Raw genomic sequence first — 23,474 nt, 5'->3', positions numbered from 1 at the left:
CACTCTACGGACAACGACAATACTGCAAGCAAATGCTGGTCTAACGCAAGGGGAAGGTGCCAAGACAGTAGGGAAGAGATGAGATCGCCGAGCTTGATGTTTAGGGAACTGGCACCACGCGCATGGTGTTGGTGAAGCCAGAGCCAGGACGCCATCCTGTAAGGACTATGACCAGATCACCAGTCTTGAAGAATCCACGAGCTTTGCCTAGAAAGAAGAACAGTTGGTTTTATACTCCACCCTTTGCTACCCAAAGGAGTCTCGGAACAGCTTGCAATCCCCTTCCCTTCCCCCCCCCCCAACAGACACCCTGTGAGGTAGGTGGGGCCGAGAGAGTCTGAGAGAACTGTGACTGGCCCAAGGTCATGTGGAGGAGTGGGGAATCAAACCCAGTTCTCCTGATTAGAGTCCTGCTGCTGTTAACCACCATACCAAACTGGCTCACAAGGGAAGAGATACCCCTTAAAGGCTACAAGACCAATGCTAGTAGCTGTGTATGACAAAAGGGAAATAGGAAAGCATGGCTCTACTTTCCAAGGAAGCCAACACAAAATCTAATGTAGGACCCCAGTGATACATCTGAGTTAGCTTTAGCTGGTTTCAGAATTAGTATTCTTGACAGTTGGGTCCTAAAGGTAGGGTGTCCCTACTCTGGACACCAACCAAGCACTGTTACGAAACATATAGGAATTAAACGTTGCTAGAAAAACGCTTCTTGTACAGACTGTAGGCATTCCCTATAGCTTCTGTGCCAGTTACGACATAGGAAAGCAGAGCTGAGGACTACTTACCAACATCCATGCCCAGGTTCACTCTGAGGTCAACGTCTTCTGCCCAGGCATCGTGGGTTGGCTCTTTGCACAGCACTGGGAAAATGCCACGGTAGAGGTGAGCCTGGCGGGCTGTCTGCTCATTACGGGTCACAGCAATGATAGGAGCACGGGGGCGGAACCTGGACACTAGGTGAGCAGACCTGGAAAAGCAGGACACACAGTCAGCTCAGCCACACCATCTCAAGCGTCAAGCCTAGCTGGGCCGTGTAAAGGCACACAATGAATCCCAGGTACAAAAAGCAAAGTCAGAAGTGAGCTAATATTGATTCTAAGGATACCCCTGAGGGGCCCTTCACTCCCTTTTGCCCCTCACCAGCTGTAGCCTTATCTATGGAAAATGGTTACAACTGTGCTTTTAATTGCACTCCTGGATGGGTTTCCATTCATACAATACCCACGTAACATTCAGACAAGTGTCATTCCCAGCATGGTAGACCCTGTCTGTTCAAAGCATACTGGGGAGCTGGGGCTGCTGCTTAGCAGCAGACTGCTCAAGATTTCCAGCTATTTCAGCACAGATCATCAAAGCAGGTCTGATTTCCCCCCTTTGAGTGGCATACAAAGGCCAGTGGGGTCCTAGCCAAGATTAATGGAAGCCACATATTACACAGGAAATTCTATCAAATAAACTTAGCTGAATTTGCCTTGACACTGATGCATTGGATAGACTTGGTTTAGCCAGTAAAAGCTTCGAAGACCAGTGACAGAAGTGCCTTTGTGACTTTTGACACAAAATGTCAAGGAGATAAAGTTCTCGATTTCCAAGTGCTGGCTGCTGTCCTAAGCCTCGTATGTAGACAGGGAGTCCTCCACAGAAAGGATCTGCTCCAGAACGCTGCTTGAGCCGCATATGATAATGCCACAGCAACTTCCAAACAGAAGGGAAATTCTACTTATTCTGCCACTTTGCTCACTGAGAGTATCATCTTGGACTGAACAGGGATCACACGCTAGGACTCCTAAATTCGACATACAGGAAATGCAAACTACCCCCCTGCCCAGAATGTGAACGGGAATACTACTGCTGCTCTGTAGAATGAGAGCAGAAGGCTGTGTTTGGATGTGTGCAATGGGGCTTTTGTTGATTCCTGTCACCAAGAATAAAAATCACACAGCATGAATGAGCACAATCAGTACAAGTCTCAAACAGAATGATTTGCTGCTATCAAGACCACAACACTCCGTATGGTATAAAAAAACCTGTGGCTCACGGCAACCCAGATGAAATAGAAACCAGAGCTAAATTAGACCTTGAAAGTTCATAGATTTCTTCAGAAAGGTCAAGTCTAAGGCTGACAGGAATCTTTTACAAGCAAACATTAAGGGTGCAGGGACACAACTGTGCTATAGCTTCAATTCAGCCCAACTCAGTGGAGCAATCGGAACAGATTTATGGATAAGTTACGACAATCTACAGCTGTCCACTGATCAGATGCAAAGTTTCCCCTTTCACTCTGTTCTCTGGTTTATTCTGTTTTTTTAAACAGAAAGATCCCCAAGCTTGTAAAATTGCTACAGCAAGCTATGCATCACTTGGGCAATCCCATGTTTCTGGGTAGTTTGTACGTCTTACAAGATACAATTTGCCATGATCTCTGCACCAATTTTAGCTCCAAATAGCACAGACGTTCCTGGGCTGGTAGACAGCAGATGGTTATAAAGCACTTTCCCCATATGTCAGATGTAACCAAGCTATACTTCTCCCTGTGCACCTAATTTCTATAGAATTCTCTTGGTTCTTTACGATATTTATAGTGTAGCTGTCTCATATGTTTGAATTTTGTGGCCTGCTCTCCAGTTCAAGTACACTCTCCTGGCTATTACAGAAGCAGCCTTGGGTAAGACTGATGGGGTTTTGACTGGCCTGATTCTTATGGACAGCACAAGCTATTTTATTGCACATCTGTTTTTCAGCACCCATCTACTACAATCTTGCAGAAGTGTATTACTGACCAATACTGAGTCAGCAATGCCATTCTGCATTCGTGTAAAATCCAAATATTAAGTATTCTATTAGACTATACTGTGATGCAGCCAAACTCCAATCCCGGGCCATGCTCTGCTTTTTCTTATCGGAAGGCTTTTGGACATATTCATCTGGCCACAAAATTGGCAGCAGACGCCACAAGTACCTGATATGCTTTGACAATGGGCTAACTCCTCAACTGAAACAGGAAGCAGGCGTTACATAATGCCTCCTCACTTGAACTTCTGCATGCATGAAGATCTGAGGCAGCTTTGCTCCATCCATATTCACAGAAAGGGGAGTCTGTGGCTGCTCAGCGCAGGACTCCCTGGACGGAAGGAGCCACAAGCCTCAAGGTGCTTCCCAAAGGAGTCTGACTCAGCATTTTCACAGGAAGTGCCAAGTTAAGCCGTTTTATTCCACCAGGATCTTCAGTGCTTGTATTCCCCAGGCTTCAACTTTTACAGCCTAGCGTCTACCATCTTGGCTATATGAGCTTTAACTGTTCACACTCTGGAAGGAATCCACGTGCTGTAACTACATTTTGCTATGATGTCTGACAAAAACAAAACCACCATTTCATTGCTGTAAGCCATGCTGAGACTTGTTTTGGAAAGACAGTACCACCATCTCATACATCAACCACCCCAGGATGCAGGTAAAGCAAAAACCAGAAGGCAGCAATGCAATTAGACGCTCTCCTCCACCCAGACTCCTGAAATCTCAGTTTTTCCAGCTGAGGTAGACACCTGGAAGACAGATTTATGTAGCTTATCTGGCCACCTGCATGACCGAAGTCCCTGCGACTTCCGGCAGAACCTTCCACCTCCTACCTTCCAGATTTGGTGAGTACGATAATGGCCCCACTGCAGCACTTGAAGGAAGCTTCTACAGCGCCAACAGCGGCGGCTTCAGTAGGATCCCGGTTCAGGGGGGCCAGCCGACGGAGCTCTTCAAACAATTGCCTGTGAAAGATGGCTGCCTCGGCTTCGCGAGCAATCTACAAGAGCAACACGCGTCCGGAAGACGACATTCATGTCAGTCACCACTAGCGGCATGAGTGATGGTGGGGAGCTATCCTCGGCAGAGCACTTGCAAAGAACTGAAGAGCTTATCCAACCAAAACAAACAGCAAACCCGGGTTGCCAGTAGGTTGATGGGGCAACAACAGCCACCCTCAACAAGACCAACCAGTGTGTGCTATCTGGACTGCATCCACTCACGGAGCAAAGGGATGCAGGGATAAGGCTCCCTTCCAGAAGAGAACATCTGCCAAGTCTCCCCACTCCATTCTGCCTGCAATCTTTACACTCACCCATGCACTACTGCCAGTCACTCTCGCTCTGCTTCTACCTACCTCAAATCCTGCTGTGCTAGAGGGATGAAGACTGAAGATTTTAGTTACAGAAGAATGCTATATGAGGGCTGGGTTTCCTGCTGGCAGGAACCACCGGTTTGAAGCAGAGGCTTGGTTTTTAGATGACTGCTTGGAAATGAATGATGGGTTATCTTACAAACTCTAGTTAGCTGCCTAACTGTGCCCTACCTGCCAGATTCTGTCAAAACTATCAGAGCTGCAGCTAAGCACTTAAAAGAGGCCTCCACAGCGCCTACAGCCATGGCATCAGCAGGGTCCCTGTTGTTAGCAGTGATGCGGAAAAGTTCTTCAAACAGCTGACGGTGATAGATAGCGGCCTCGGCCTCACGAGCAATCTGTAGGCCAGAGTGAGAGGGAGGGAGGAAAAGAAGACCAACACAGAAGGAAGGAAAGAGATACACCAGAGTGATATTGATCAAGTTAATCTGTGATGAGAGTTAATTGCTTATTTATCAGTCTTGCATGCAAGAGTAAGAGACTGGGTGGTGCAAAAGCTTGGCTTTCAAGTTAAAAATCAGGTGCCTGCAATGGTTAAGGTGTAAGCCTCATTTAAGTGTCCAGTAGATGGGAAGTACCTATGAAAAGGACCAATATGCATGGAACCAGAATTTTGAACAGATTAATATATCAACTTAGAGGCAATGTCACTGAATGGGTCAAGATTTTTATTTTGGTTAAGAGCTAGTGAAATACTTCACCCTAAGGAAAAGGGCTCCAAAAACTCCCCTTAAGTCACGAATCCTTCTAATGCACCACCCTGTCCCTTAACAGGAAATCAAGTCTTTTTTGGCTGTAAAGGTCACACAAATTATGTTTTAACAGCCAAGATAATTGCTACCCAATGTGCAAGGATGCCACCAGAGCCCCAAAGATTGCAGGCTACTGACATTGGACAATTTCAAAAACGGTTATTTTCTGTACAGTGCTAGTTTACACAGCTGCCAAATGAGTGGCTCGGAATTGCTTGTCACAAAAATACACAATTTTTGATTGAACTACATAGTAATTTTAGCCAGCCAAAACAGAGACTTGCAGGGTTTTAAAAAGCATGCAGAGAATAAAGAATTTTAGCTAGACAGCTAATAGATTAGACAATTTGATAAGATTATTTAAGACAAATGTTATAGTACCTTCTGTACAAGAACTGTAATTTATTTCTGTTCTTCAGCCCTATGAGGCAAATTAGACCCATTTTACAGAAAATGAGCAGGTGTATAGGACAGTAGGAACCCCAAACCCAGTTTAGTTAGTTACCTGGATAATCAGAGCCATACATGCTCAGTGTCACACAGCTGCAGAGATGCTTTGCCAGGCCTTAGCCCTATCAAAACCTCATCCAGGAATCTACCTCAGGTAGCACATCAATACAGCCTAGTTCTGACAGGTGAGATATTGCTTCTAAGACCCTGCTGCTTCAGAATGCAGTGTGCACAGATGTGAGATGACTGAGTGCTTCCCTATAGGCAAAACAATTATTTCCACACAAAAAAAGAACTGGCCTGCTGGAAAGCATGGTTTTGAGTTCTAAAACCAGCTCTGGACAGTCCAGGCATAGCTTTACAGGTTTATCTGCTTTCTAAAAGTACATGACTGGAATCACACAAAAGGGGCATTGAGCCATGAAGCCATGTGCTTGAAGCCTAGAGACCATGCAGCTCTGCAAGGTTTTTTATCTTCTTCTGTACTTGCTTTATCTGCAGCTCAACTTGGTTACAACTGGGAACAGACCTTTTCTTTGTAGGTAACTAATTTCACTTGCTAGTGTTGAGTATCGTGGTGGGGGAGGACCTTGCATTTTACTATTCTCTTTAAAGTTCCACATCTTTTCCCTCTCTTAAAATGAAGCCAGTGGTGATGAGTTTCATCATGAAGCTTAAAGGCAAGAGCATCCAAACTACATAGGAAAACCAAGTTTGACTTTGGTCTGGGGAAGATGCTTATATACCAACGGTCTATTTTCACATCACCCCGTATTTCATCCACAGTAATGCTACAAAATCATATGCACAATTACTTCAAAGTTCCAATAAACTCAGGATTTCCTGATAAGCATGTACAGGATCATACTGTGCATTGCTTAAAGGATGTTGTGAAATCTCACTGCTATAGCAAGCTACCGGAGGCCAGTGAAGTCAGCTTCTCTGATCATTCTTCAAAAAGGATGCTATTAGACCATTAGTAGCCAGGCAATGAGTCCTATCTGCCATTCAGAGGAACTGGTTCCCACATCTATCTTCGTGTTTTGCCAGGTTACAAGAAGAACATTATGAGGTAGCGTTAGAACCCTCCTCTCTGTTACTGCAGAACTTGTCCTGAATAAGCTAGCTACCTTGAAGTGCAGTTTTCATACTAGTAGGTTATCAGGGCTATAACTCACAGCAGGCAGCCAACGCAATCAGTACTTTAATTCTGGTACTCAGTGAGTGGTCAATAGGAAACTGGAGAATTCCAAGCAGAGCAGAGAGTTTTCTGGCAGTTTAAACATGTAAAAAGTCAGTCATGCACTACATTTTAAAAAAAATACTGTACATTTTTAAAGAACACTGTACAACTTGAGGAAATTGCCCCAGCCCAGCCCACCACATCGACATTCTAGCATCTGACATTACTTTTCTCAAAGGATGCAACTGGAAGTGGGTCTCCCCTTGCCTCATATAAAACCCATAAAGGAGGGACACAAGGGAGGGAATGAATATGTGAGAGAGCCCAAGCAAACTCTGAAGTGGCTAAGCAACAGATTCTTCAGATTCAGGGTATTCTAGAAGGGGGAAGGTCATGTAACTCCAACATAATATGAAACCATATAACAGGACTATCTTATTTCAGATGCTTTCAAAGCCATTAGTGGCCATATATAAATACTATAACTTAAACCCAGATGGTTATCACTTACAAGGTGCTGCATACGAACAGCCTCCAGAGGGTAGTCTCCTTTGGCAGTCTCACCGGACAGCATGATACAGTCTGCTCCATCTAGAACAGCATTGGCTACATCACTTCCTTCTGCACGTGTTGGACGCGGTTTCTTAATCATGCTCTCCAGCATCTGATGGTAACACAAACCAGTTCAAATGTAAGGAAGCCTAATCATTTATTTACTTTAAGAGAAACTGACAATAATTTCGCCATATGCCATTCTAGGCTGCTTAAAACATATATTACTGTAAACTGACAGATAACATAGGCGCCAAATGAAACAAATTAGAAGAGTTTCTAGTGGCCAGAAGTAGTACATCATGGCCCTGTTTGTTTTAGTCTCCGCCAAACACATTAATACCACTCAATATGTGTAAGAATGACTATAGTTTAAAGTTCATTTGTCTCAAGTACCTGAGTAGCACAGATGATTGGCTTGCCGGCCCTGTTGCATCGACCAATCATCATTTTCTGGGCAAGGAAGACTTTTTCAGCTGGAATCTCAATACCAAGATCACCACGAGCTACCATGATACCATCACTAGCATCCATAATCTCATCAAACCTGTAATGCAAAAAATAATTTCATTGAAGGTGAATTTTGGAGTAGTGTTAAATGCATGTGTTTTGTGTGAACAGGGGACACAAATATTCAAGAGCCAGTCCTGTACTCATCAGTGTTTGCAGCAATCATATCCAGAACTGTATCCTATGCCTCAGAACCAGTCAGTACACAAATGTATAATTTACTGCAAGGTTTCTGCTTATGATGTAGGCCAGAGTTGACCCCCTGTAGCAGTATCTGACAACACAGAAAACAGACTATTGCATGTCAGCTCTTATTTGCATCCTTCATTAGAAGAAACTCCCCATAAATGGTGATATTAGAAAGGATAACAGAATTTTAGCAGGTTAAACCTGACTCTCAGATCAGTTTTTAAGAACTAGTCTTCACTTAGGCAATGCCCTCTGAAAAATGATGGCACTAGAGGAGCAGGGTTTATGCTAATAAAGCAAATGTCTACTATGGTGGTTAGAGCTAGTTTACCTGCGCACTCCCTCGTGGTTTTCAATCTTGCTAATGATCTTGATGTTCTTTCCCTTTTCCCCCAGCACATTTCTGACAGCATGAACATCAGCTGCTTTGCGAATGAAAGAAGCAAACACCATGTCCACATTCTGCTCTACACCAAATTTTAGATCCTGGATGTCCTTCTCAGAAACAGCAGGAAGGTCTACTGCAGCACCTGGCAAGTTGACGCCTTTCTTGCTGCCCAGCATTCCACCATTTTCAACTTCAGTGAGGACAAAGTCAGCACCTGTACAGGATTCCAAGAATTGGCACATTACTTTCCTAATAAACTGACTTACACAATATTATGCTTCCCTTGTCTAGTCCAACACCACTTTCTCACAGAGCATGTCAAATGAACAACAGCATTCACAACAATTAAAATGCCGAGAGACATTTCCAGCACACTGTTGCAGCTACAACCAAGTTCAGTCTTGTCAGCATTCTTCCATTATTTCAAACATTTTCCACATCCACATTCAACTTCACTTATTTTTGTAAAGACAACTAATTTAATTACTTCAAGACAGTATGTCAATCAGCCAGTCTGAAAACATGTTTTATGTTTATGGTCTGACTGTTCTGTTCTACAGTCGTCGCCATCCCCAACTTACCTTTTTCTTTAACCTGCAGTGAAATAAGACCATCATCCACATAGATTTTGCTGCCAATGTCTACAACTTTGATGAGGTTCTTGTAGTCCACCCATAGGACATTCTCATCACATTTCTCCATGTAGGCATTGTCCAGGGTCATTTTCAGAGTTGCCCCTTTCTTAAGCTCCACTTCTGCTGTGCCACTCTACAAGAACATGTAAATCATTAATGGAACTGTCCTAAGATATACTCGCCATAAAACTCCCTTACTGCCATCCTGATAGATACCACAGATTTCCAAATGCAACAAGGTTCTTATGAAGGACAGGAAGCTTCTAGCCCACAACCTACCCAATGCCCCATCTCTTTTGATGTTGCCTTCTGCTTTATGAAACGAACAATAATCCAGAAGTGCTCAACATCCTCATATGATATGGCCCTTTGCTGCCCCTGGAACAACAGTCAATCCCTAGGGCAGGCCGCTGGGGATACAGGGTCAGGGGAAGAAAATGAATGTGTGAAGTTTGAGCAAACAGGAACTTCCCTTCCTCACCTGCAAAGACTAGGATGACTCAGAAACATCCCCTGGCAGAAAAACAGGGTCCACATTTGATTTATAAACTGCTAGTCCTCTTCCCAGTCCTACCCCATCATCCCAGTCTTTTGTGCTATTTTAGGAAGGGCTGGGAAATGTCCAATTCCATTCCTTTTCTAAAGCAAGTATTTATTACCCCATCCATATACTGTCCTCACACAACAGCTACCTACATACAACTGCTCATGAAATTAGAAAAAACGTAAGCCTGTCTTAGAACAGGCAATCCTCAACTGCTTCAGTGGGAAATAAGAAACAAAACAGTGCCTCAACTTACACCCTTGATGAGTCCAGTACGAATTTCAGGTCCCTTAGTATCCAGTGCAACAGCAACAGGTCTGTAGGTGATAGGATTAGAAGCAAAGCTCTCAGTAGCTTCTCGCACATTCTTGATGGTACCTGCGTGGTACTAATAGAGAATATCCAGAGGTTACACAATATCAAGCACCCATTTCCTTGGCATATAGTGTCTTATTTTTCAATATGTTTCCTAGCCAAACCTATACTGTGTCTGTCCCTTGCTTCAATGTGTTGCCAAGCTACAGTGTTGACAGCTGAACAATCTATTTCTTATCAATGTTTACTGATGTCTTGCCAAATATGAGCAATACTTAAATCAATTAGTTTTACAGCATAAGCAAGAATGACTGAAGACTGTTGTTCTATTTATTCGGGAGACTAAACAGCATGGATTTTGTTAACAAGCCCAACACTGCTCTTTCATCCACTGCCTAATGTCAGCCATGTACTTAACTGCAGTTTTAGGTACCTGTATCCATGTTAAGTGTGCCAGGTGTTAACCAAACTCACAGCTTCAGCAAATACTACAATCATAGGTTCAGCTGAAAAATGCACACAGAGAACACTGCTCAAATTGCCTTCAGCTCTAGTCAATCCAATTCAGAGCAGTTCCTCTACCTATCAGATTACTTTTTCAGATTACTCATACAATAACTATCTGCTTATCTTGATCAAACAGCAGCATATAGCAGACAAAGTTCACAATCAAGGTTATGCAGGTTTCAATTTATAGCTGCTGGAGGCAGGAAGGAACAAGCCATCCTCATTCATGGCTCCCTTACAGTGCAATGGGCCAAGAACGGGGGACGACAAAAAGATTTAATTCAATTAAGGAGACAAACTTCGGATGAGAAGTAGTTTAAAATATTGTATACAAATGTATTGCTATGAAGAAGCAGAACAAAAATTAGTTTTACATGTAAAATATTGGACACTTCTACTGTGTTTGATGGACAGTGTTTTAAAATCTTTGTGTAATGAAGGGGGTGTTGGGAAGAAATATTTTCTACTACATGATATATGATGACCTTCCTTTTTGTATTTTCATCACACTACCTGTTTTCCAAAAGTAATAATGAGTCTGCAGCAATGGTGAAAGTATGCAGTACTGAGTATGCAGCAATGGTGAAGCCAATTTATTTGAAAAACATATTACTTGCAAAATTTGACATGTAAAATGTTGAATACAAATGTATTCCAACAGAAATAATTTCTAGGGTATCTTATACAGTGTTCAAAAATGCTTTATTGGAATGAAGGGGATGTCAAGGACAAATATTTCTTATCTTTTTAGTGATATAATTAAGTTTCCTTTTCTGTATTTCTTTACATTCTCTCTCTCTCCCCCTGCTTCATGGGGAGGGCGGTATAAGTGTCTAATAAATAATAAAAATATCAAGATTTACTTTTAAACCATCTACTCATTTAAAAAAGCTTCCTGTTAAATGGAGCTTCTGCCCCAAAATGTTAAGAGTCACAGACAACCTCACTCCTTGACATTTTTGTGGTTAGCTCTGCCTTCCCGTGGCAGTCATTTTGCAGTTCTGCCCACCACCTCGTGTCAGAATTCCACAGGTATCCCTGTTGTAACCAAACACTGGGACATTCAGACAGTAACTGAAGTTTTGGTGAGACAAAGTAAATAGGCACTCTTCAGTATTAGAGGTGGGTTTTTATTCTTTTTAAAAACCATAAGGCTCGCGTATTGACTTATAAATTTAAAATTATATTATTTTTGACTGACACAGTATTTTAATAGAACGTTTGAGCCCACTAGCACCTTTAAGACCAACAAAATTTTATTCAAGGTATAATATAAGCTTTCGTGTTGCCAATGGACTCATTTGTTCTGCTGCTTCAGACCAGCCCGGCTACCCACTTGAATCTAACATTTATTTCAATGTAAAATTAAAAGAGAAGGACAAGGCAGAGGGAAGAGTGCAGATCATATAATGAACTAAGACGAAGCTCTCAGTAACTTGCTGCCCAGGTTGCAGCTTGACCTTTAGGAAGTAACAGAAACCAGCTCACAGGCATCTAGGTGGCCTTTAAGGAAAGTTGTAGTCAGAAATGGGAGCCTTCCAGTCCAGTGGTAATAGTGAGAAGGCTTTTTTTATTTATAGAAGCACCCTTGCCTTCTACTGCCAGTTACTTGCATTTCTTGTGACCTTAACCTTTCCCAAGCCCCCTGTCTTTAAAAGACCAAGGTCCTATTCAAGGCAAGTTGCATTCCCATCCTTACTTGACAAAAACCCTGGAAATCGCTTGGTTTCAGCAACAGTTACTCCTTACTAATCAGATTTGGCAAAAAGGAACTAACCCAGACATCAGCAGGTACTAAGATCTTCTTAGAAGACAGCAGTGGTTTTTAATAGACATCCTATATGATCAGGACCCAGTTAGCTTTAGCATCACTGGGGTTTTTTAACCACTTCTAACAGAAAGTGAGGCTGTACCTACAAGGGCAAGCATGTTTTAGGTCTTGTTTATAAGTCAGACATGCAGCAGCAGTATCTGGTAATTCAGGAGTGACCTTTAGCAGGTGAACTGAAATGCACACTCTATACTGTATCAGGCAACAGGGACTTTTTTTGAGTTATAGCCTCCAACATTTGCTCATGCTTGCCCGAAGTCTGCATGGCAGTTGATAATTTGGATTTCGAGGTGGTCTTTCTTGCAAGAGCTATTTTTACATCTTTCTGTTTAATTACTAGAAGATTTTACATCTGAAAGCTTTTACAGAAAACAAACTTGAATACTGCACTGGCTTCAAGAGAGGACTTTATAAATGGGAAGACAACTGTTACATTTACATACAGGAAGTTATGTGGAGTTGTAAAGCACTGGGGATCAAGTCAAAAATCCATTATGCATCATGCATCTTTTTGACTGCCTCAAGAAATGAACCAAGAAGTAGGACTTGAAGCCATGTGCATTAAGCTGGATCTTGCCAGAGAAACATCAACATCCATAACTGAACTATGCATTATTTTTTAATTTAGTAGGAACTTCATCCCTCAGATCCAATGCAGCTTGTGCCAAAGTCTGGGCCAACAGAGTTCTTACGCAAGTTTATCCTTCAATCTGTCCTCACCTCATGAGTACCATGAGAGAAGTTGAGACGGGCGACATTCATTCCAGATTTAATCATTTCTTTCAAAATTTCCACTGACCGAGAAGCCGGGCCTAGAAATTTCAAGACAAACCTGTGTTAGTATGTGCCAGCTCAACACTTGTAAGATTATGAACTCACAGGCAAAGCAGCAGACACTGAGGCAAACGTAGTATTATCCGGAGTCAAATCTTCATCAACTGTATGTAGCATGTACCTCAACTGTGAACGAAACCTACAAAATGCATGGAAAATAATGTCCAGCATTAAGATGCTGAACTGCAGGCTGTGGAAGGTCAGTAGTTCAGCAGTTCAAGACCCGGGTGCCGCAAGACGGGGTGAGCTCCCGCCTCTAGTTCCAGCTCTTGCCAACCTAGCAGTTCGAAAGCAAGAAATTGCAAGTAGATAAATAGGGACCACTTCGGTGGGAAGGTAACAGCGTTCCGTGCACCTTGGTGTTTAGTCATGCTGGCCACATGACCATGGAAAACGTCTTCGGACAGCGCTGGCTCTTCGGCTTTGAAACGGAGATGAGCACCGTAACCCTAGAGTCGGATTCGACTGGCTTTCGAGCAAGGGAACCTTTACCTTTACCTAACCAAATAATAAATAAAGAAACCTAATAGTCCACCACTACAATGGTGCAACAGAAGGTTGGAATCAGCTTTGAAAGTGACTAAAGTGCCACCAGATAAAATATGCATGTGCTCCTCCGCACCACCTCCTATAACATTCAAATGACCTTACACAGGCTGCACCTGCAGCCTGGACATTTCTCCTGTGCAAGATTCCCTTCATGTTACCATGACACATTGCCAGCTGAACATTTGACCCCGGGTAGCACCCCAAACTAATCTGGAACACCTATCATATTACCTCTTTTGCTATTACCATCAAAACCCTGTGAAAGCTTCTAAGAAAATAAACAACTTAAAGCATAATACACAACAGAAAGACACCCAGAAAATTGTTAGTTCTTTATCTCACTCTTAGTACCCTTTTTCAGCTCAGCTGCTGTTTTGAGGTAGCCATATCATACCCTGAGGAAGGAAAACTTGAGAGGAATACACAGCCACAGTAACTGCAGGAACATGCTAAATTAAATCCTTTGTCATAAATTTGCTGGAAACAAAGGGTTGTTCGGTTATAGCAGTTTCTTTTGTTCAGTCGCAGTCGAGTCCGACTCTTCACGACCCCATGGACCAGATCACGCCAGGTCTTCCGCCATCCTCTGAAGTTTGCTCAACTTCATGTTTGTTGCATTTATGACACTGTCTAACCACCTCATCCTTTTCCATCCCCGTCTTCTTTGACCTTGTTTCTTTAGCCTTGTACTAAGCAACAGAGACTGAATTTGGTCAGAAAATCATGCATTTGACTGGCTCTGTCCAGTCTGTTAGTAGCTACAGTTCATCAGACTAGTTCTCCTTACTGCCACAGTTGCAAAAAAGAATACAGTTATCCTTTTAAAACTATTACGATCTTTAAATATTGCCTATCCTTAGTTCATGAGGCTTTACACACCTGACAATTTGTCTACAGTAAGCAAATTATAGATGAACTAGTATTGAGTTCTCAGATAACCAGAGTTTACATTTTCCATTTGTAGATTTCACTGCAGCCTCACCACAAAAAGGTGATATTGCTCAAATAAACAACCGATTTTGCAGCCAAAGGAGCTGGTCAAAACTAGAACAGTACAGGTACCGCCAAAACATGTGTTAATGTTATGCTAAAGCTCCACTTACCAATTGTGCAGATAATGCCAGTGTTTCTTGCAATGATTGGTGCAGAGTCAATATCCAGGCGACACATGTGTTCCAGGAATGTGTCTGCCATGGCAGCATGCAACTGCTGGGTCTGGATAAAGGCATCATGGGGTTTAGACATGGCTACTGAATTTTTTTTAACCTATAAATAAATAAAAGATATTAAGGAACATGTAGCAAAACCAAGTATTTATACTGGCAAGAGGTTTGCCCTTCCTAGAATCACAACACACTCACCTTCTGCTGTCCTTAATCCACTCCTTCTACTAAGCATTGGAAGAACAGTGGGAAGGCTGATTAGGAAATTGCACCATATAACTGAAATAACACTTTTGGGGTAGGAGGCTGCTCTGGAGTGCTTTAAGCAACTCTTCCGACCACCATTCCCACATAACCACACATCTCTGAACCAGAAGACCAAAAGGGATCATACCAAGGCATAAGCGCCTGGTTACACAGGCCTGTCAATCTCTATTTTCTGGGCAGCTGCCTGACTTTCAAAGGTGCTGGCTAGGGGTGTGTGAAAAAAATGGGTTCAGGTATATTCAACTCCCAAAATATCAGCATTTCCCAATATTCCCAAACCCCAATACCAGTATGGTATTCGGATTTAAGATTGTTCAGGAATCCCACCTTTTTCCAGCTCCATTATACTCAATGGGGAATCTATCTGGGGGGTCTGTTTTTTGAGGTCGAGGCACCAAATTATCAGCATAGCTGCTGGTACCTCTCCTCAATAGAACCCCCAATTTCCAAGATTGGACCATGGGGTCCAATTCTATAGGCCCCCAACGAAAGTGCCCCCATCCTCCATTGTTTCCAATGGAGGAAAAAAACAGCAAAAAAGGGAAGAGCAGTAGAAGCCCAGCAAAACTTAATCAAAGCCCCAGAGAATTACTCCAGCAGAAACCGGTGGTGGTGGTGGTGGTGGGGAGATTATTGCTAACTCAGCAGAATGAAGTGCCACTGTGGCAGACCAAACCCAACAGGACTAAGATCAAGCCACAGAATCTCTGCAGTAGAAACTGAGGAAGGGGCATTTTTGCTAGCCCAGCAAAACCAGTGCAATGCACAGTGTGCCCAGCACCACCAATGCAATCACGGAGTGCCCAGCAGAACCTAGTGCCACTGTGGCACTGCAAGCTTAAAATGACTGATTCCAAAATACAGTGTCACTAAGAAATCTGAGGGGGGGGGGAATTTTGCAAGTCCAGCATAACTAGCTACAATGTGCAGAACGCTCAGCAGAACCCAGTGCTACAGTCACTGCAACCTTAATGCAAGAAGATGGGAAGGGAACACAAAGAAAAAATGGCACGGGGGGGGGGGGACCTCTTGAAACTGATAAGACTCATTTGAGAAACTGACAAAAGCAGGAGGGAACTGATAGAAACCTCCAGATGCAGAAAGAGAAAAGGAAAATAGTCCCCCAGTCCCGATCTTCCTAGAAAATCCTGAATTTATCTTGGATTTCTTCCAGGATACCCCCCCCCTTTCTGAAAAATCCTGGGTATGATGTTTGGGATGCCAAAATATACCCAAAAAATAACAATAAGGTATTTTTCTGGTTACATTTTCAGCTCAGTAGACACATGTGAAAATATGTTTCTGAAACACATATTACAGGGACCCCATCCAGCAGAAACATTTGCCACATTACAGGTAATTGCAAGCAGGTCACCTGGGGGCACAGCTGATCTCACAGATTTGCAGGGAAAAGGGATGCAGATTGCAGGCTGGAGTCTTTCCCAGCCAACAAACATACAATTAATTTTTGCGTGTGTGTGAGCACATATGCACAGCAGTACAAACACATAGCAAGTCAAGGAGTGACAGTCAAGAGAGGTAAATTCAGAAAAAGATAGGCTAATGCAGGCAGTCTTAACATCTAGCTCTATATTATTGATCTGAATTCAGAGGCACATTTAACCAATGCTGAGATACTTTGTGAGTCACAACCAGTGTTCCCTCTAAGCTGAATTAGTGTGAGCTAGCTCACAGTTTTTTAGCCTCCGGCTCACACATTTTTGTCTCGGCTCAGGAAGGATGGCTCCAGAACACACTAATTTATGCAGTAGCCAAATCACCTGCTCATAACTTTAATGCCGGTAGCTCACAAAGTAGAATTTTTGCTCACAGGACTCTACAGCTTAGAGGGAACATTGGTCACAACCAGAGAACCACTGGCTTGGGGGACCCACTTCTGCTCTAACCCCCCAAAAAGTCTACTGTTGCATTTATGCACTATTCATCTTGGGGAAAATGGGAACTAAAACATCCCAAGAAGTTAAGGTATTTACAGTTGTCCAATGCAGCTTTACAGTAACTAGGTAAATCACCACTGACTAGTGGAAACTTTCTTAACTTAAACTCTGCTCAACAAGCGGAAGCTTTCTTAATTACGCCAAAGTATCAGAGCATCCTTCATCTCTGAAGCAGCGCTATTCAAAGCAGCTTTAGTCTTTGTGTCCTAGCTCTTTAACACAGCTTGGATCATCCAGAGAAGCTCCACCCTTTCTGGTCAGGACCTCTGCAGTACGTGCAGTTTCCCTCGCAGACAGGGCTCCAACTCAGCTGGATGTCATTTCAGCATATGTACCCTCCTCCCCTTAAAACATAAGGTCTCACAGAAGGTGCTGACTCCCTTTCAAATAATATACAAGCATCTATTACTTACAATTCAAGAAATTGTTGCTGTAGCGATGCTTGTTAGCACTTCACAGCATACAAATTACATAGCCAAGCTTACATACATTTAAAGTCTTCTGCAGAAATGTTTAGGCAACTTTAAAACACCACTCCCTTCCACATGCCTCAACTCAAATACTGGCTACTAAAAAAAATCTTCGCTTGTAGAAGCCAGATTTTGTTATTTGGGATGAAATTCCAATGTGGATTGTAACTGAGCCTAACTCAGCCTCACACTGAAATCAGCATAGAACAGTTTGGGGCTCTCACCACTTTCTGCAGTTATAGACAAAAGTTCATTTGTACTGTACTACCCGTTATAGTACATTACACCAGCTTAGTAGTTTCACCTCCACCTTCCAATTTAGATTAGCCATTATAATTCTGCATCAAAAGAAGTCAGCATCCCATGGAAACTCTAGCCATTTCATTACTGTGCTGAGCGTGCATTTTGATTGCAGAACTATCCTGAGTTTCCACGGTTTTTAAACTGAAATGAAAACCTGCCTAGAACATGTGCAGAGTGATGGGAAAGGATGGGAAGAAGACAAAATCTTGAAGCAGTGGCTTTACATTACATAATTTGCTTCACATCTGAGTTCTAACATAGCTTTTTTCTTTTTTTAAAAGAACTCACAATATAAGTGACTCCTGGAAAGCTGCACTGTTGAGCTGGCATGCTCACAGCAAGCAAATCATTTTTACCCACACAAAAATACAAATGAACAGATGCAGCCTCCTGAGGTACCCTTTGAAAACTAAGATCACATTACAGAGTGAAAGCTCCCTACACATTAGCAATCAAATTAAACCGAAGTCAAAGGACAAAACCATTATATAACATTGGGTAAAAACAAGCTAGGGCTGCAATCCTATTTGCACTTATTAAGACTGAGTGTGCTCTTCTCCCAAATCCTAGTTGCTTCATTAAACTCAGACCTCAAGAGCAGCCAATTTGCAGGGGGAGTGTGACAAGGCTGCCTGTCAAATCAACACAGTAAATGCTTACTATAATGGAGTAAAATGATTTTATCAAGCAAATGAGTTTCACAATCTCTCTAATCCTTGGCATTTTCTTTGGCAAACAGATAGCATTCAATTACTCTAAATTAAAAGGCTAATCAATGCATGCAAGAATTTAGATGGATAGCCACAGCAGCACTTGTCTGATTAAAAATGCAGTAAGCCTTTCCCCTGACCTGGATAGCCCAGGTTAGCCTGATCTTGCCAGATCCCAGATGCTAAGCAGGGTTGGCCCTGGTCAGTACTTGGATGGGAGACCAAAGAATACTAGGATCACTATGCAGAGCTAGGCAAGGACAAACCACCTCATAAGTCTGCTGCAATTTGATGTGCACGCACATTTCTTCTATCTGTAGTAACGTTATTAATAATCTGCAACAGGGCAACTTGTGAACTGTGCTCCTATCTTCAAAAGACTTTCCATTATCTTCCAGCTGTGCCCAGAAATGAGATCTTAACAGACAAGATCAAAATGAGATCTTATTGAGGAAATTCTTCATGTCACCTCACTAAAATCGCTTTTATCTCTGACCCAAGCAGGTGTCTATAGCCTGGAATCCTTCTGATACTAGCTTGCAAAGCCCAGATTAACTGACTCTGAAGGGTCAGGTGGGGCAACAATGCAATACAACATCAGCATTTTCCCTGAACAAGGGAAGATTAGCTGGCAGGCTAACGTATGATCTATCACAGAAGAGCTAAGTCACGTGATAAGCTTATGGTCATGTTTATCATGAATAACTGGTTAATGAGATGGGATAACCTCAATTTTATCGTTATGTTGGTCGTAGCCATGATTGAGAGCATTAAATTTCAGCTCACTGCTACCCTTTCTGCTAAAGAGTTCAGTTACCAGTTCACATCTAAAAGTGCAAGCAACTTATGCAGTAGTACAGGCTCCCCTCCTCCCCTGGAATCTTAAAGGGAAGTTGACTCCAGGCAGTGCTTTACTGTATTTGATGGCCAGTTTATCACCTTAAGTCCTCATTGGCAGGTTAAAAGTACCAAAATAAGTTTGATAATTGTAAACTAGCACCTAATACATGCAGTTTTAACTACAAAAGTTTCATATACTCCACTGACCAAGCAAAACAGAGGACCATTTCATACAAAGCAAAATGAGAACAAGCTCTACACTAAATTTAGAGACACAGCAAGTTTGCCTGGAGGAGCTTTACTACGCACAGACACAGTAGTGGCAAGAGACTGCAACTGCAGTCTCCTTCAGCTCCTACGTGCCAGCCATCACAACACACTGCAGCAGCGCTGCTGCGTTTGGAAGAGCCAGGCTAAATCAGTATATAAGGTTTTTTTTCCCTAAAACCAGGAGCACAGAGAACACAAACCTTCATTACATATGCTATGTTATCAACAAGCATTTTTCCTTCCCATTTACCAAGGGTCGTCAATATATGTGGCAAAGTAACAGAAGTAAACACTGAGGTCGGCTGAAGAATTTGACTATAGGTGCTTTGTGTGAGCAAGTGCCATTATAAACATTTCATTATTGTTTCTTCTGCAGAAAATAATATTAAGGACCCAAACCAAAGGCTTCACAGATAAAGTGCCTAAAAAAACAAGTAAATGTTGCTATATTTAACTACAGTGCATTCAGTACATTGAAATAAGTGAAGAGTATTGTGCTACCACAATGCTGTCTACCTGTTCATCGCTTCAGTGAAGCAATGAGAAAGCACATATGAAGACAATGATTTCATCCAATTACTACATAATATAGACCACATTATGACAAAATATAATAAACCATATATGAAGCAGTATCTTGCTTTCCAGTGCATTTTAAAGAATACTGACACAATTCTAAATTGTGTTTACAACCAGTGTCAAGAACTGCATCTCAGAAACCTAAATAAGTCTGTGAAATAAGTTTTGTGGAACTTACACCGTTTCCCATGAGACCTTTAGAATTACAGCAGCCTATTTCTTCAGAGAAACAAGCAATCTAAAGATTGCCCACAAATTCCAAAACTAAGCATACAAAAAACCCCATATGTTTCTGCCAACAAGAAACCAAGCTGCATCTGTAGCTCAGCCTTAGAAAGATTATCTCCCCTGCAAGAAGGCAGCCTGAAAAAGCTTGCAGTGACTACAGGTGTCCCAACTGGTCTTTGTTATACAACAGATGACTCAGCTACAGAGACTTGCCATCTCAGGTGTAGGCAACTCAACTTCTTGTCAACCCTCTTCCAGCTCAGAATGATTTGCGCAAGACACTATAGGCCAGCACTATCAGGAGAATGTTTTGACAGGTTAAACTAGCCTTGTGCTACCCACCCCTATGATACAGACCAAGGATAAGCACAGAATCTCTCATTTAGACTCAAGTCATGATGCCAAAGGCCTTTTTCCCCCAGCAGGCCACAACCAAGCAGCTAATTTTTAATTCCATTAATATGCCATTTGCTTAGTCATTTCCTTCTTTCTTTCTGGAAATTGCATCATAATCATGAGGTTGTCTGCACTTTTCTTCTCTCATATGCAACAATATTTCAAGATACTTACAAATGAGGCCTTACCACCATCAGGTCACACATTCAAATACTGTAACATCAAATGTTACCTGTAATATTGGTTTCCCAGTTAATTCACACTTTGCCTGGCCTTGGCAGGCATCCATTACCTGAGGCTGCCAGCCACCCCTTTCCCTTTAGCCACATACTGAAGAGGCAGCAGGAAGGGAGGGTCAATTTCACAGCTACTTCCTCCTCCAACAAGCTCTCTGCATGGGCCAGAACTTGAGGGTGGAGTACATACCTTCTACCTGGCACAAAGCAAAACTTGTCAGGAGTCACACATTCACTTGGTATCCAGAGGCAAATATCCGACAGTAACTGGACCAGATTTGTGAATTCAAAGTACAAAATTTTTTTTATTCCCCAATCAATCTACATATATCACTGCCCACGTTAATGTTTAAAACCTAAAGGGAGGTCTGGCTTTCTTTCTTTTTGCTGCCTAAAGCAAGGGTGAGGTATCGTTGATAATATAAAGAGCATACCAGAAGTCACTGCAATGGTGCAGCAAGTCCCAACTTGGCAGCAGAATCATGCCCACAGGGAGGCTGACAACATATTTATTCTCTTTAACCCTACAGCCTCTCATGCCCATAGCAGTTTTGCAACCCAAGATATCAGGCACATTTAACTTCTTGCAAAATTTAACATTCTTCTAGAAATGCTGGCCAAACAGCTGTAGTCATACAACCTTGTCCAACAGATTTCAAGGTGAAACTTGCTTCTACTTCCAAAAAATGGTGCACCAGGTTTCCTACAGCTGCTCCACTATGCAATACCAACACCCAATGTAAGGCAACCACTTTGATGGAAATCTCTATTTGCTCCCACCCAGCAAGTATGGAACTTTTGTCTTGCTCTGAGCTACAGCAACCAAGGTCATCCCAGGGAAACGCTGCCTCATTCTTGGCTAGGTAAGCAGTTCGGCCTTCTCATTTCACTTATCAAAAAACGCTAGATTGGGGAAATAAGGAAAACCGATTTTCTGAAGAGATACCTCCAGTGGGAAATCAGCCCCAAAACATTCTATACTTCAACAAGTCAGAATGAGTTCCCAATCATATTCTCACTCCCTACCTTACATTTGCTTTCCACCTTGCCAGAAATGCAGGCTCACAGCATTTCCAAGTAAATCTGAACAGCATTGAGCTGCACGGATGGAAGCTCCAAGATAAGGCTGGAATGCCTTTGCAACCCAAGAATGCCCCATAATAAAACCAGGCCGCCGCTTGTCTCACACAAAAAAATCTGAACCCTTGGGAAGGGGAGGGGGGCTGGGAGGACAAGAACCAGCCAGGCCAGAAATGGCACTGAGTGCAACCCGATCCCCTCGCAAAGCTCCCACCGGGGAGGAGAGACTAACTTGAGAGAGATTCCAACCACCCTGTTGGCCTGTGGCAGTAAAAATAAAGAACGCCTTGAAAGCCTGACTCAATTTTATTCCATCGTAAGCTTTGCTGCATATGACTCAGACGCACAGAGCCTCCGATTTGAAGCAGCGCTGGTCCATCCCATCCTGCAACCTTATGCTAAAAAAGATTTTTAGGTAGTCTTTAGGGGGCCACGAGGCTCCTAGAAAGAATGAAAGCAAAAAAAAAAAGAAGCAATAGTCGGGATGAGCAAACTTGCTTCCCTCGTTGGGGTGAAAAAAAGAGTAAGAAATAATAATAAAAGAGAAAGTCATGCTGGAACCTTTGCAGACGTTCTCGCCTCGTGCACTGTGAGACCTTCCCATTCTGCCCCCCCCCACATCGCACGTGCACAGACTTCCCCTCCCCCCCTTTTTCCCCTCCCGCCCGCCCCCGCGTTTCTCCGCGGAGATTTGGGCGGGGGCCATTTTAGCACCTCGAGGTTCGCCGGGAACTCCCCAGGAAAAGGAAACCTCTTGGGGGCTCGAGGGGGGGGGGCTGGCTTCCCAATTCCCTCCCCCCCCCCCGCATATTTCGCATCGCCTCCGAGCTTAGAAAACTCTGACAGGAAAGCGAGAAGAATAAATTTCTAAAAATGATGAGGGGGAAATAGGGAGAGGGATTTTGAAAATATTTGGCCTATTTCTACCTCGCCCTTCGCAGAGACCGCGAAAGGCCGGCCTACCCACCGCCCTCGCCTCCCCCAAAGGCTTACCGGCCCGGCTATCGACGTCAGTCCCCTCGGAGAGTCTCTACCTCTCTGAGCGCTCCTCAGGCCGGCTCGGGCGTCAAGGTGGTTGCGAACACGGGCGCAGTGCCGCCCCGCCGATCCCTCCGCCTGTCACTCACGCTCTCGCCCCGCCCCTTCCAGCGGCCCTCAAGCGGGCTCGGTAGGCGGAACCACTCGGACTACTTTCTCCGGCGCAATCGCAACTTACAGGAGGCACGCGGTGATGCGATAGGAGAAAAAGTAACGGTCCAATGGGGGAACGGCCACCCGGCGGGCACGCGGTGTGTGAATGATAACGGCAGTGGCATTTAAAGGAGCCGCGACCGCGATGCCCGGACTAAGAACAGCCCAGCTGGGTCAGACAATCCCGTCCAGCACCCTTCCCGCGCCTCTCACGCACTGGCCAACCCGTTGCCATGGAGGGCCCACAGATAGGGCATAGAAGCCAAGGCCTTCCCCCAACGTTGCCTGCTGGCACTGGTATTCAGACTCGCAAAGTTGCCCACCTCCAGGTTGTGGCTGGAGATCTCCAGGTATTACAACTGATCTCCAC

At 43.4% G+C, this 23,474-nt stretch overlaps 1 protein-coding gene across 2 annotated transcripts; it reads right to left on the bottom strand.

Moving 5' to 3' along the window:
• PKM (pyruvate kinase, muscle) lies at window positions 1–23,001 on the bottom strand. Of its 2 annotated transcripts, none has more exons than XM_015418879.1 (11): window positions 22,907–23,001; window positions 14,517–14,679; window positions 12,751–12,842; window positions 9,634–9,765; window positions 8,780–8,966; window positions 8,142–8,412; window positions 7,508–7,658; window positions 7,071–7,223; window positions 4,346–4,512; window positions 792–973; window positions 1–207 (listed from the first exon to the last, which is right to left on the bottom strand). In XM_015418879.1, the coding sequence occupies exons 2-11, from the start codon at window positions 14,656–14,658 to the stop codon at window positions 101–103; spliced, it is 1,584 nt and encodes a 527-aa protein (XP_015274365.1). In that variant the 5' UTR covers window positions 14,659–14,679; window positions 22,907–23,001; the 3' UTR covers window positions 1–100. The 2 variants fall into 2 exon arrangements, with proteins under 2 accessions (XP_015274365.1, XP_015274373.1); XM_015418887.1 differs by lacking the exon at window positions 4,346–4,512 and adding an exon at window positions 3,633–3,799.
• Window positions 23,002–23,474: the final 473 nt, after the last annotated feature.

The sequence above is a fragment of the Gekko japonicus genome, unplaced genomic scaffold (genome assembly GCF_001447785.1).
Source record: "Gekko japonicus isolate JY-2015 unplaced genomic scaffold, Gekko_japonicus_V1.1 scaffold150, whole genome shotgun sequence".
NCBI lineage: Eukaryota > Metazoa > Chordata > Lepidosauria > Squamata > Gekkonidae > Gekko > Gekko japonicus.
Note: the sequence above shows the minus strand (reverse complement) of the source record. Positions and strands in the feature narration are given on the sequence as shown.